We start from the raw sequence: 15,138 nt of genomic DNA on the forward strand, positions 1-15,138 counted from the left end.
CCACTCACAAAGATGGTCACACATTGGACCTCATCTTCACCCGCCTCTGCTCCCTATCTAACCTCTCTAACTCACCTCTTCCTCTTTCTGACCACAATCTACTCACATTCCCTTCCCTCTCCACTCCTTGTCTACAATACCCACCCCACAAACATGCACACCCTTGCAGAAATCTTAAACACCTTGATTTACATTCACTCTTTGAATCCCTCCTCCCTCTCACAGACATAAGTTCCCTACACAATGCGGATGACACTGCCGCTCTATATAACACCACAATAGCTGCAGCTTTGGAATCTCTTGCCCCTCTCACACATACCAAAGCTCGCAAAATCAACAGACAGCCCTGGCACACCAGCATGACCAAAGAACTGAGGCGAACTTCCAGGGCTGCAGAGCGGAGATGGAAAAGATCCCACTCCAACGAGCACTTTATCTCATTCAAACAGTCCCTCACTACTTTCAAGACCACACTCGCCACAGCTAAACAAACTTACTTCTCGTCTCTCATATCCTCCCTGTCTCACAACCCTAAACAGTAATTCAACACCTTCAACTCTCTCCTCCGTCCCCCAGCACCTCCTCCCTCCCCACTCATCTCAGCTGAAGACTTTGCCTCATTTTTCAAGCAGAAGATTGAGAACATCAGAGACAGTTTTAGTCGACAACCCCCAGAGCCCTTCCTCCCAACTACCCAGCCCTCCGCCTCGAAAACAAACTTCTCCACCATTACAGAAAATCGACTATCCACTCTACTCTCAAGATCGCATCTCACCACCTGTGCACTTGACCCGATCCCTTTCCACTTCATCTCAAACCTCGCCACAGTTTTCATCCCAACTCTAACCCATCTCTTCAACCTATCACTAACAACTGGTGTTTTCCCCTCAAGCTTTAAACATGCCTCAGTCACACCTATCCTCAAAAAGCCCTCTCTTGACCCATCCTCTGTATCTAGCTATCTCCCTATATCACTTCTCCCCTATGCCTCAACACTACTGGAATAACACGTCCATCTTGAACTGTCCTCCCATCTATCTTCCTGCTCCCTTTTCGACCACTTACAATCAGGCTTCCGGTCACACCACTCCACTGAAACTGCCCTAACTAAGGTCACCAATGACCTATTAACCGCCAAGAGCAAGCGACACTTCTCTATCCTCCTCCTCCTGGACCTGTCCTTTGCCTTTGACACAGTGGACCATTCCTTATTACTACAGACCCTCTCATCCCTTGGCATCACAGACTTGGCCCTATCCTGGATCTCGTCATACCTAACTGACCGAACATTCAGCATCTCCCATTCACACACCACCTCCTCACCTCGCCCCCTATCTGTCGGAGTCCCGCAAGGTTCAGTTCTAGGGCCCCTGCTCTTCTCCATTTACACTTTTGGCCTGGGACAGCTCATAGAATCTCACGGTTTTCAGTATCATCTCTATGCTGATGACACACAGATCTACATCTCTCGACCAGATATCACCACCCTACTAACCAGAATCCCTCAATGTCTATCCGCTATTTCATCCTTCTTCTCCGCTAGATTTCTAAAACTTAACATGGACAAAACAGAATTCATTGTCTTTCCCCCATCTCACGCGACCCCCCCAATGAACCTATCCATTACAGTAAACGGCTGCCCACTCTCCCCCAGTCCCACAAGCTCACTGTCTCGGGGTAATCCTTGACATTGATCTCTCCTTCAAACTGCATATCCAAGCCCTTTCCACTTCCTGCCACCTTCAACTCAAAAATATTTCACGGATCCGTACTTTCCTAAACCAAGAATCTGCAAAAACCATAGTCCATGCCCTCATCATCTCCCACCTCGACTACTGTAACCTCCTGCTCTGTGGCCTCCCCTCTAATACTCTCGCACCCCTCCAATCTATTCTAAACTCTGCTGCCCAACTAATCCACCTGTCCCCCGCTATTCCCCAGCCTCTCCCCTCTGTCAATCCCTTCACTGGCTCCCCATTACCTAGAGACTCCAGTACAAAAACCTAACCATGACATACAAAGCCATCCACAACCTGTCTCCTCCATACATCTGTGACCTCATCTCCCGGTACTTTACTGCACGCAACCTCCGATCCTCACAAGATCTCCTTCTCTACTCCCCTCTTATCTCCTCTTCCCACAATCGCATTTCTCTCGTGCATAACCCCTACTCTGGAACTCTCTACCACAACATATCAGACTCTCACCTACCATCGAAACCTTCAAAAATAACCTGAAGACCTACCTCTTCCGGCAAGCCTACAACCTGCAGTAACCACCGATCGACCAAATCCACTGCACGAACAGCTCTATCTTCACCTACTGTATCCTCACCCATCCCTTGTAGATTGTGAGCCCTCGCGGGCAGGGTCCTCTCTCCTCCTGTACCAGTTGTGACTTGTATTGTTCAAGATTATTGTACCTGTTTTTATTATGTATACCCCTCCTCACATGTAAAGTGCCATGGAATAAATGGAGCTATAATAATAAATAATAATAATAATAATTTACACATACAGCCTAATGGTGACGACCCACTTCCTAACACTCCAAATAGTTATTTTATTTGTGGACTGTGTTTTCTGAAATATTACTACATTTCCAATTTAAAAAGTTTTCAGACATCTTCAAGTACAGTTAAACCCAAAAGTTTTGCGACCGACACAAATTTTAGTTTTCACCAAGTTTGCTGTTTCATGTTTTTAGATCGGCATCTGGGCGCAGTCCCTTAGCACTGATCTTGTGTAATCAGTGCTTGGCGTTTATCATCGTTTCTGTGTTTTTTGTTTGCTCACCCACTTTTTGGTTATTGATAAGTTCTCAATGGCATTGATTTCTGGCGAGTTTCCTGGCTATAGAAACAAAATCTCACCGATCAACGAGCAACGTGGTTATAACTTTTGCCTTGTAACATGGTCTCCAGCATGCTGGAAAACACATTGTACATCACTAAATTATTTCTGAATGGTTGGGAGATGTTGCTCTTGCAGAATGTTTAGACACAATTATTTAGTTATGGCAGTGTTCTTTGGTAAAATTAGTACTTCCCATGATGTCCATGTACTTGACTCGAAATGTATACTGGTCAGACAAATCAAGTCAGACTTTCTTATTGCTATTGCTAGGGACAGCTTCCCTTAAAGTAGTGTATCATCAGAAAATAACCTGTTGTATAAATCATAATTTTGCGTTAAATATATAATTTTATTTTTACATTTTCTGAAATGTTAGCTTTTTTATGTTTTTTTTTCACATCGTTATCATTGCAAAATTTAGATTTTCTTCTTTTGAATAATTTTCACGCTTGACAATTGTGATTAGTGGATCCTGGTTACCAGCTGTGTATAGAGGTGCTACCTGTCATTTAAGCTTACAGCAGAGCAGCTCCTAAAAATGGGTTGACATTTCCCTAGCTCCTGTAATTACCAATAATAAACATTGATGGCGCATTCACAAAGTTTACCACCCCATCTCCATTAAATTCATTGGTGGGGGGTGTGGCTGGTTCAATTCTCCATGGGGTCACTATTTCCCATGAATATATCATATTGTTTGAGATGGTACAATACCCTTTTAACCATATTTTGAAATGGTAGAGGAACCATTTAAAATAATATAAAACATACTTTGAAAATGAATTCTTGATAAAAAAAATTACTATGGGGGAAATATAAAAAAACAACACACATCTGATGTAGGACACTCTTGGTTTTGGCTTACAAATACCGAGGTAATAAACTCACCAAATACTCAATGTGTGCACGTGGTCTAATAGTTGCTGAGAAGACAATTTGAAGGTGACAACCAATATGGCCATTCCTGACTTCACACTATTTCCTTGGATCAACTATATGCAACAACACAGCAATTTCATTACATGAGATTGCAGCTTTTACCATTTGTGTGGGCATCATATTTAAGGGGATGCAATGATAGAAATGTGTCTTGTGACATTTGTGGGGCTGACAGTCATCAGGGGTATAATATTATATCGGGGGGGTGATTTTATATCATGTCAGCACCTTTCATGCTTCATATGAGCTATGTCTTCTTCTGATTGCTTTAAAACTTCCTTAGTTGCTTCCAGTTCATTTTCCAAATGGTGCGTTCTCTTTCTGAAGGTTTCTCCCGTCCTCCTTATTTCTGTGATCTCCTCCTGTAACATCTTGCACTTCTGTTGAGAATCTGTCACAGCCTCGTTGTTCTCCTTTAGATCCTTTGTAAGTCTAAAAGATTAAAGAATATTGGATACAAAATTAAAGGAATGGCAATAATCATGTCACCGATTGTCGCAAGCCATCTTGTCCAGATCAGATAAAATTATATGGCAGTGATGAGAATGAAAACTGTGAGATAAGAAGCTAACTTTCATGTTCTATCTAATATTCATTAGAAAAATCTGGTTTGTGCTGTCACAACATTTATAAGTTAGGCTGTGTGCACACGTTGCGTTTTTTTCACGGTTTTTCCCGATATAAACGCTATAAAACCGCCAAAACAACGCATACAATAAGCATCTCATCATTTAGAATGAATTCTGCATGTTTTGTGCACATGATGCGTTTTTTTCCGCAAAAAAAACGCATCGCGGTAAAAACCGCAGCATGTTCATTAATTTTCCGTTTTTTTTGCGGATTTCCCACTCCAAAATGCATTGGGAAGTGTCCGGAAAAAAACGCGACAAAAACGCATCAAAACTGCGGCAAAAACGCGGCAAAATGGCAGCAAAAAACGCATGCGGTTTTCTTGCGGATTTCTTGCAGAAAATGTCCGGAATTCTCAGGAATTTTCTGCGAGAAATCCTGAACGTGTGCACATAGCCTTAAAGAGCAGTTGTCATGTCCGTCATGCCGTCCTGTCTGAGGGCAGCATAAGATCGTGACAGATAGACGGATTTCAAAGTTCTTCTTTGTGAATTTTTGCTCGCTTGTAAGTGCAGACGTCTTCACACACTGCACTGCACTCCTGTTCTCAAAATGGCTGCTGATGAAGGAGCACGTGACCAAATATGACCATCGGTATACTCCAATTGAAAAACACTGTGCAAGTGAAAGCCATTTTTAAATAGGAGGAGACTGATGGACAGGTCTGGTAACAGACTCCACCACCAGCAACCTGGAGATTGTGAGAAAAGCTGTCTAAGCAAGTATAAGTGGAAGACCTCAAATACTCACAGCATATACAGTGCCTTGCGAACGTATTCGGCCCCTGGAACTTTTCAACCTTTTCCAACATATCATGCTTCAAACATAAAGATACCAAATGTAAATATTTGGTGAAGAATCAACAACAAGTGGAACACAATTGTGAAGTTGAACGAAATGTATTGCTTATTTTAAATTTTCGTGGAAATTCAAAAATTGAAAAGTGGAGCGTGCAATATTATTCGGCCCCTTTAACTTAAAACTTTGTTGCGCCACCTTTTTCTGCGATTACAGCTGCAAGTCGCTTGGGCTATGTCTCTATCAGTTTTATACATCAAGAGACTGAAATTCTTGCCCATTCTTCCTTGGCAAACAGCTCGAGCTCAGTGAGATTTGATTGAGATTGTTTGTGAACAGCAGTTTTCAGGTCTTTCCACAGATTCTCGATTGGATTGAGGTCTGGACTATGACTTGGCCATTCTAACACCTGGGTACGATTATTTGTGAACCATTCAATTGTAGATTTTGCTTTATGTTTGGGATCATTTTCTTGTTGGAAGACAAATCTCCGTCCCAGTCTCAGGTCTTTTGCAGACTTCAACAGGTTTTCTTCAAGAATGGTCCTGTATTTTGCTCCATCCATCTTCCCATCAATTTTAACCATCTTCCCTGTCCCTGCTGAGGAAAAGCAGGCCCAAACCATGGTGCTGCCACCACCATATTTGACAGTGGGGATGCTGTGTTCAGGGTGATGAGCTGTGTTGCCTTTACACCAAACATATAATTTAGCATTGTTGCCAAAAAGTTTGATTTTGGTTTCATCTGACCAGAGCACCTTCCTCCACATGTTTGGTGTCTCCCAGGCGCCTTGTTCCAAACTTTAAAGAGTCTTTTTATGGATATCTTTGAGAAATGGCTTTCTTCGTGACACTCTTCCATATAAGGACAGATTTGTGCAGTGTACGACTGATTGTTGTTCTATGGACATGCAGCGCCCCAGAGACCTGGTCGTTGCAGTATGGCGCTCTGCCGCTAAGGGGAGCAGCGGTACATTACACTTCACACTCTGGCCACTAGGGGGAGAAAAAGGCTTTATTTATTGGGCCACTCCTCACACTGGTAAAACTAGGGGCTGGGGAGGAAGTTAGTGAGAAGCTGACTGGGTTGGAACCAGGCAACATCCCGTGGCAGGGGGTGTTGCAGGGAGAAGGCACAGGGGGGTCCCTGTCAGGCGTGGGAACCTGGCAGGTGCCTAGCGAACAGAACAGAACGTAACGGAACCGCGCCTGCACACCCTGCGGCGGTATCCTAAGAAGGAGACACGAAGGGAAGGATATTGTGGAAACGTGTAAACGAGATCAGCACAAAGGAGAGCCAGTAAGAGTCGTGCCGAGAAAAGAAGGCAACATCTTACTGAGGCACGTAGTCGGTGGCCGGATCACCGTAGGAGTAACTGACTTCAGGCCTTACTTCAAATTCCGCTGGACAGTTAATCATAGGTTGGCTGTCTACCTTCTACACCTACGAAGACATAGGGGGCAACATTGGGAGAGGGGCGTCTCTAGGGTCCCGGAAGACCTCCAAGCCATCCTGTCAAACGGGTGGCGTCCTAGCCATAACATATCTGGGGGACGTTAGAAACTAGTAACATCTGGAACCAAAGAACGAGAGAGAGAGAGAAAGCTGTAGAGAACGAACGAACGAGAGCAGCAGTTGCGAGGACTATTCCGAATGCTCAGCAGGATAGGACTACAACACACAGGCGCTATTGGTAGGCAACGATTTCCATCTGCGAAGGAAACTCTGGATGTGCCCATCGGACCGGCCGGTCTCTGAGAGCCTGGTTGAACGTGCTCTGGATTGAGGATATTGAAGCCTTCAGAAAAGAGGTAAAGAGACTGCAACCTTGTGTCCTCATTATTGACTGCACCTGACACATCACCATCTACATATCTGGGAAGTCCTGGGGACACACTTCACCTGTGGGAAGTTATACCATCCAGCTGCCATTCCATCGCCCCAGTGGACCCCACAGCAGCGTCGGTCACCCTGACCGAACACCACAGGTGGCGTCACGAACCCCTGACAGACTGTACCAAAACCTTTATTGGACGCCCCTTAGCAGGCTCACGACCGGGTCCAGCCACCGTGGCAACCGCGTAACCGAGCAGAAAGGACCGGTACCGAGTGACCTGTGGCCCTGTGTCTGGGGGCGCTCCAGACAGACTGTCCCACCTCAGCTGTAGATCTCTGCAGTTCATCCAGAGTGATCATGGGCCTCTTGACTGCATCTCTGATCAGTCTTCTCCTTGTTTGAGATAAAAGTTTTGAGGGACGTCCGGGTCTTGGTAGATTTGCAGTGCTATGACACTCCTTCCATTTCAATATGATCGCTTGCACAGTGCTCCTTGGGATGTTTAAAGTTTTGGAAATCATTTTATATCCACATCTGGCTTTATACTTCTCCACAACAGTATCACAGACCTGCCTGTTGTGTTCCTTCATCTTCATGATGCTCTCTGTGCTTCAAACAGAACCCTGAGACTATCACAGAGCAGGTGCATATATATGGAGGCTTGATTACACACAGGTGGATTATATTTACCATCATTAGGCATTTAGGACAATATTGGCTCATTCAGAGATCCACAATGAACTTCTGGAGTAAGTTTGCTGCACTGAAAGTAAAGGGGCCGAATAATATTGCACGCCCCATTTTTCAGTTTTTGAATTTCCACAAAAATTTTAAATAACCAATAAATTTCGTTCAACTTTACAATTGTTGGTTCTTCACCAAAAATTTACATTTGGTATTTTTATGTTTGAAGCATGATATGTGGGAAAAGGTTGAAAAGTTCCAGGGGGCCAAATACTTTCATAAGGCACTGTAGTAGCAAGTACCACAAAGTCAATTCAACTTTTAAAGATAGCCCCCTCAGGGAATTTGTCTGGTGCTGCTCAAAATATGTACTCCACACGTTTAATTTTTTATGTCAAGCCCCTCCATGGCTCTTCTATGCCCAGTACATGGTTTTACAATGCAGGGATCTACCAGAAGTACTGGAAGTTTCTAGGAGGCTTCAGAGGTTCTTGGGTGATTTGCAAACTCTTCCTCTTTTTCCGAAAGCCTCTTGGACATTTTGGGAGACATGGCAAGTGCCTTAAACAAATACTCCAATACTCCTGCCATTTTAGTGGGCTTTGACAACTGTTTCTTTATCTTATTTGAGTGGCTCACATGAGCCTAGTGTTACAACTCTGTTGCCGGATTACCCAGGGCCAGGGGCTACTTCACTGTCCCCAACGCTAAGGGCGCCATAGCAATCCCTGCTTCAAGAATTACTTATGATGGTGAAGACACTGAGGCTGCATACCTAGCTGAACTCCTGAATCAGCCCTATATATGTCCCCCTTCACCAAACAGGAAAATGTTGAGTAATAGTGTATGTATATACACACATCAGACTAACAAGGGAGGATGCACAGGGATAAATGAAAATACCTATCATACAAATATGCGCACAAAGACAACAGAGAGGAACACTGGGGAGAAAAGGAAAACTAAATAGGAGAGAATGAGGATTTGCACACAGCCGAAACACCAAGCAACAGTCACAGATCAACACTCCAAACCCTATCACCAACAACTCCACACCAGGCAGTATAAGACTTAAGGTACCGTCACACTCAGCAACTTTTGAACGATAACGATAGCGATCCGTGACGTTGCAGCGTCCTGGATAGCGATCTCGTTGTGTTTGACACGCAGCAGCGATCTGGATCCTGCTGTGACATCGCTGGTCGGAGCTAGAAGGCCAGAACTTTATTTCGTCGCTGGATCACCTGCTGTCATCGCTGGATCGGCGTGTGTAATGCCGATCCAGCGATGTGTTCACTGGTAACCAGGGTAAATATCGGGTTATTAAGTGCAGGGCCGCGCTTAGTAACCCAATATTTACCCTGGTTACCATTGTAAATGTAAAAAAAAAACACTACATACTCACATTCCAGTGTCTATCACGTCCCTTGCATTCAGCTTCCCGCACTGACTGTGAGCGCTGGCCGTAAAGCACAGCGGTGACGTCACCGCTGTGCTCTGCTTTACGGCCGGCCGGCGTTCACAGTCAGTGTGGGAAGCTGAAGGCGAGGGACGTGACAGACACCGGAATGTGAGTATGTACTGTTTTTTTTTTTACATTTACAATGGTAACCAGGGTAAACATTGGGTTACTAAGCGCGGCCCTGCGCTTAGTAACCCGATGTTTACCCTGGTTACCCGGGGACTTCGGCATCGTTGGTCGCTGGAGAGCTGTCTGTGTGACAGCTCTCCAGCGACCACACAAGGACTTTCCAACGATCACGGCCAGGTCGTATCGCTGGTCGTGATCGTTGGAAAGTTGATCAGTGTGAAGGTACCTTTAGAGTGATCTCACATCAGCGTTTAACCCCTTAACGACCAATGACGGATCTATCTGTCATTGGATGCCTACAACTGTTTGGTGCGGGCTCCGGCGGTGAGCTTGCACCTTTTCCAGCACATGACAGCTGATCTGATCAGCTGACATGTGCCGGTTACTGCCACGGGAGGAATCATGATCCTCCGCGGCTGTTAACCCTTTAAATGCTGCTGTCAAGCGCTGACAGCGGCATTTAACATGCATTTCTGGCAATCGCGCCGGAAATCCGCCCATCGGTTGGCATGACAACCAGAGGTCTTCTGGAGACCTCTATTGTTGTCACTGCTGGATTGCTATGAGCGCCACCCGGTGGTCAGCGATCATAGTGAGTTCGGTATCCTGCTAAATGCAGGAGATCTGATCATTGCCTGTATGTAGCAGAGCCGATCGGGTTGTGGCAGCTCCCATGGAGACTATTGAAGCAAGCCAAAAGTAAAAAAAAAGTTTTTAAAAACATAAAAAAATAAAAAAATATAAAAGTTCAAATCACCCCCCTTTTGCCCCATTCAAAATAAAACAATAAAAAAATCAAACATACACATATTTGGTATCGCCACGTTCAGAATCGCCCAATCAATAAAAAAAAGGATTAAACTGATCGCTAAACGGCGAAGTGAGAAAAAAGTAAAAACGACAGAATTACGTTTTTTTTGGTGGCCACGACATTCTATTGAAGTGCAATAACGGGTGATCAAAAGATCGTATCTGCACCAAAATAGTATAATTAAAAACGTAAAAAAATAAGCCCTCAACCGACCTGAGATACACTATGGGTATCTGTAAATGGAGCAATTATTTTTTGGTTTGGAATTTTTTTCACCACTTAGATAAAAAAGAACCTAGACATGTTTGGTGTCTATGAACTCATAATGACCCGGAGAATCATAATGGCAGGTCAGTTTTAGCATGTAGTGAACCTAGTAAAAAGCAAAACAAAAAACAACTGTGGGATTGCACTTTTTTTGCAATTTCATCTCACTTAGATTTTTTCCCCTTTTCCAGGACACGATATGTTAAAACCAATGGCGTCGTTCAAAAAGTACATCTTGTCCCGCAAAAAACAAGCCCTCACATGGCCATATTGATGGAAAAATTAAAAGTTATGGCTCTGCGAAGAGGGGTAGCAAAAAACGAAAACGCAAAACCAAAACTACCTTCGGTCATGAAGGGGTTAAACTCGGCAAGTGCAATGTGAGAAAATCTGCATTACACTCGCTACAATGGTAGTCAATGAGGCAGTGTTCATCTGCAAGTTTTTCCTCACCTGGAATTGGGAGAGAGAAAAAATTTGCAGAATGCTGTGTATGGCTACGTGAAATGGCCGAGACTCACTAATGAAAGTCAATGGGTGCGAGAAAAAAATTGCATGGTACACGGATTTTATGCATCCATCTCATAGAAACCTGACATTTTATCAGCTGCATACAGTAAATTCACAGAGTGAACCGTCAGAATACATAACTTTATCACAGAGCGAGCGATGATGTCAGTGACATGACCTGTGTTCATCAGCTATGAACTCCGGTGACCTTTCTCACGCCAGGATTACACACTGCAGGAGCGTAATTGCATCATGCCACCGCTCAAGAAACCACCCATATGTACCAGAGCTTGAGTTCTTCGTGGGAGAAATTGGATTCTCGTCGGACAGGAAAGGAATATGGTGGTTTATTATTTTTTCATTTACATTAATACATGGGTAAAAGAGGGTGAGGAGTGTTAATTTAAAAAAAAAAAAAGGTGTCTGTGTCTTTCAATTAAAGGACTTTATTCTGGCTGTGTATTTTTTACAATATGACTATGGAGGTTAATAATAGGGGCATCTTATCGACGCCTCTCCAATTTAACCCCTGGGCTTGATGTCACCTGACAATACAAAGCTGATATCAAGCTCAACACTATTAGCCTACTTGTCATCACACCACGGCAAGTGGGAAAAATGAGGCCAGATTTAGCGCATCTTATCAATGTGCCATTTCTGGAGTGGCTGAGAGCTGTTTTTAGTCTGGAAGGGGTCAATATCCATGGCCCCTTCGTAGCCTATTAATATCAGCCTGCAGCTGTCTGCCTAGCCTTTGCTGGTTATTAATTAAGATGGCTTCCTTTTGTTTTTGGAGTCCCACATTCTAATAACCAGTAACGGCTAAGTAGACAGCTGTGAGCTGATATTAATATTCTGGGAAGCTCAATGGGTATTACCCCATTCCCAGGCTATAAACATCAGCCCCAGCTGTCAGGTTTCCCTCAGATGATTATTAAAGATTAGGGGGGCCTCACACCATTTTTTCTTTTAACTTTTTAATTATTATGTAAATACATGTGCAGTAAGCTACACTCGCACTGCACTAATTATATATCTCACTTGACATATTTAAATCTATATCAGTATCTAAGATTATTTAATTAGTTGAAAAACTAGCTTGAAATGACCGAAAACTACTGTATGTAAACACACACTCGCATGGCATATGGATGATAGCTGAGACTAGGTGAGAAAAAAACACATAACACTCACCTGACACTCTCCAACTTTTCTTTCTGAGAATCTCAGCTACTTTTCATATGTAGATGAGAGCATACCCTAACACTTGCAATCCAGATTTTCAAAGGTGAGTATATAAAGGAGAGTGGAGTGGCCAATACTGAACAGCTGAGATCATCCAAGCAGAAAGACATCAGAGACGCTAAGCTGAACAGTTTAACCCCTCTACTGCTAACAGAAACCTGAACCATTTAGTATGTAGGAGAAGTGCTTCTAATCAGTGTAGGAGTAGGAGAAATCCGACGCTGCTGTCTTCTGGCCCTGATATGTTGCAGCAAACCCGTGACACTTACAGATCACATATTACCTTCTTTACCACATAAGAATGGAGAGGGTGAGTTTTAAACTATATATATATATATATATATATATTTTTTTTTTTTTTTTTTTTTTTTTTCTTTTTTTTTTTCTTTTGGGAGTGGGAAGGGACTTAAAATGTCTGAAGCTGGTGACTCAGATACACTTATCCTCAGAAGCAGAGGTGACTCTTGGTCTTCCTTTCCTGGGCGGTCCTCATGTGAGCCAGTTTCTTTGTAGCACTTGATGGTTTTTGAAACTGCACTTGGGGACACTTTCAAAGTTTTCCCAATTTTTCGGACTGACTGACCTTCCTTAAAGTAATGATGACCACTCGCTTTTCTTTACTTAGCTGCTTTTTTCTTGCCATAATACAAATTCTAACAGTCTATTCAGTAGCACTAACAGCTGTGTATCCACCAGACTTCTGCACAACACAACTGATGGTCTCAACCCCATTTATAAGGCAAGAAATAAAACTTATTAAACCTGACAGGGCACACGTGTCAAGTGAAAACCATTTCCGGTGACTACCTCTTGAAGCTCATCAAGAGAATGCCAAGAGTGTGCAAAGCAGTAATCAAAGCAAAAGGTGGCTACTTTGAAGAACCTAGAATATAAGACATAATTTCAGTTGTTTCACACTTTTTTGTTAAGTATATAATTCCACATGTGTTAATTCATAGTTTTGATGCCTTCAGTGTGAATATACAATTTTCATAGTCATGAAAATACAGAAAAATCTTTGAATGAGAAGGTGTGTCCAAACTTTTGGTCTGTACTGTATGTGTTCTCTTCAGCTGATTATTTGTGTCAATGACCTTTCATGCTGAGTTGGTTCATATTTAGGCTTATTTCTAAGATTAAATGGATGCAAAGTTCAACACTTACTTTAGTATTATTGCTTCTTTATCAAATTCCATTCTTTGAAGTTTATTATGGAAGTCATTTGCTTCTTTGGCTTTAATTCTAATAAAAAAAAAGATAAGTATAATGAATATCAATAAATATAACTATGCTGTCAAATCAGCAGTCTAAAGAGCCACATGTAAGGGACCTAACAGGCCTTAATGCGCTATGGTCATAAAAGGAACCTGCAACCATGAAAATGCTGTTTAATATTTTGGCACCAAGTTATAGAGCAAGAGAATCCAAATAGATTGATTCATAGTTTTGTGGTAAAAACTTCAGTATTGTGATTTATTAATTGAAATCCTGAAATCCCTGCTTATTCTTGGCTCAGTGGTCCGGTGAGCAGCCTTCGAGTAGCAGAAAGCCTTCCCTGTATGAATAAGCATACACAGATAGCTGCTAGTCACTGATTAGGACTGTCCTACTAATTACAAGGCATTAAAGAGTTGAAACTGACTTTAATCATCCTGACAGAAATTTGTATTCTCAGCAAAAGAGACAACTACAGAATCACAGAACATAAAAAGAAGTCAGTATGGAAGGAGAAGGAGTTGTGGAGCTGAAACGCGTTGCATGGAATTCATACCTCTATTTTTATGCCCATTTGTTGTTTTTTATACTTCTGAGCAAAAATAAAATATTTATTAGTCTACAATACGCTGCATCCACCTTGTAATCCATATGAACGTCCTCAACTGGTAGCAAACTAGGCTCAGTATTTTTCCCAGGACTTCATGTTAATTATTTGCGTGGATGCCTAGACATCAGAATACAGGAAAGCTATATATCTTGGTACCGTGGTAGCCAGTGGATAGAAAAATATGTAGAATTGAGAGTCCTCGGTGGTTTCTACCTCTTAATGGCTAACTGAAAAGATGGTAACAAATTGCAAGCTTTCGAGAGTACTCAGGTCTCTTCATCAGGCAAAGACTAAAAGAAATTCTGAATAAATATAAATATGTGATTCTTCAGATTTTGTATTAGTCTATGCCTGATGAAGAGACCTGAGTAGTCTCGAAAGCTTGCAATTTGTTACCATCTTTTCAGTTAGCCATTAAAAGGTATCAACCACTGAGGACTCTCAATTCTACATATTTTTCTAGACATCAAAAAACACCTCTGATCGGCTGTTGCAGATTTTCTCTCATTTACTTAGACCGATATCATATCTTGACTCCCAATTTTGAGCCCTCTCACTGAACAACTTCTAAGGAGAACGGCTCGGTGGTGATTTGGTACAAGCATGGGGTTACAAATCCATCTTGAATTCATGGCACTAGGAGAAGCTATGTGTCTTTTTATTACCCTATCCCATTGTTTCAGAACCAAGAGCATTTGTGAAGCAAAGGCAACTCAAGTCCTTATTTGTCACCAATCGGCAGGACAATCTCTTATCTGGATGTCAAACACCACTGGTGTTAGACATTAATAAGGACATCTATAAAGGTACCGTTACACTAAACGATTTACCAACGTTGGTAAGTCGTTGTGTGGTCGCTGGGGAGCTGTCACACAGACAGCTCTCTCCAGCGATCAACGATCAGGGGAACAACTTCGGCATCGTTGAAACTGTCTTTAACGATGCCGAAGTCCCCGGGTAACCAGGGTAAATATTGGGTTACTAAGTGCAGGGCCGCGCTTAGTAACCCAATATTTACCCTGGTTACCATTGTAAAAGTTTAAAAAAAAAAAAAACACTACATACTCACATTCCGATGTCTGTCACGTCCCCCGGCGTCCGCTTCCCTGCACTGTGTAAGCGCCGGCCGTAAAGCAGAGCGGTGAC

General features: G+C 42.8%; 1 protein-coding gene across 2 annotated transcripts in view; it reads right to left on the reverse strand.

Annotated features, from left to right (window-relative positions):
• The window catches only part of LEKR1 (leucine, glutamate and lysine rich 1), a 315,794-nt gene that overhangs the window by 54,625 nt on the left and 246,031 nt on the right, over nucleotides 1–15,138 (reverse strand). For both annotated transcript variants that reach the window (XM_069727447.1, XM_069727448.1), the window contains exons 8-9: nucleotides 13,332–13,409; nucleotides 4,023–4,226 (exon numbers count right to left, since the gene is read on the reverse strand). In XM_069727447.1, coding sequence (XP_069583548.1) covers nucleotides 4,023–4,226; nucleotides 13,332–13,409 — 282 coding nt within the window. The remainder of the gene's footprint in view (nucleotides 1–4,022; nucleotides 4,227–13,331; nucleotides 13,410–15,138) is intronic.

This window comes from Ranitomeya imitator, chromosome 5 (assembly GCF_032444005.1).
Source record: "Ranitomeya imitator isolate aRanImi1 chromosome 5, aRanImi1.pri, whole genome shotgun sequence".
Classification (NCBI taxonomy): Eukaryota; Metazoa; Chordata; class Amphibia; order Anura; family Dendrobatidae; genus Ranitomeya; species Ranitomeya imitator.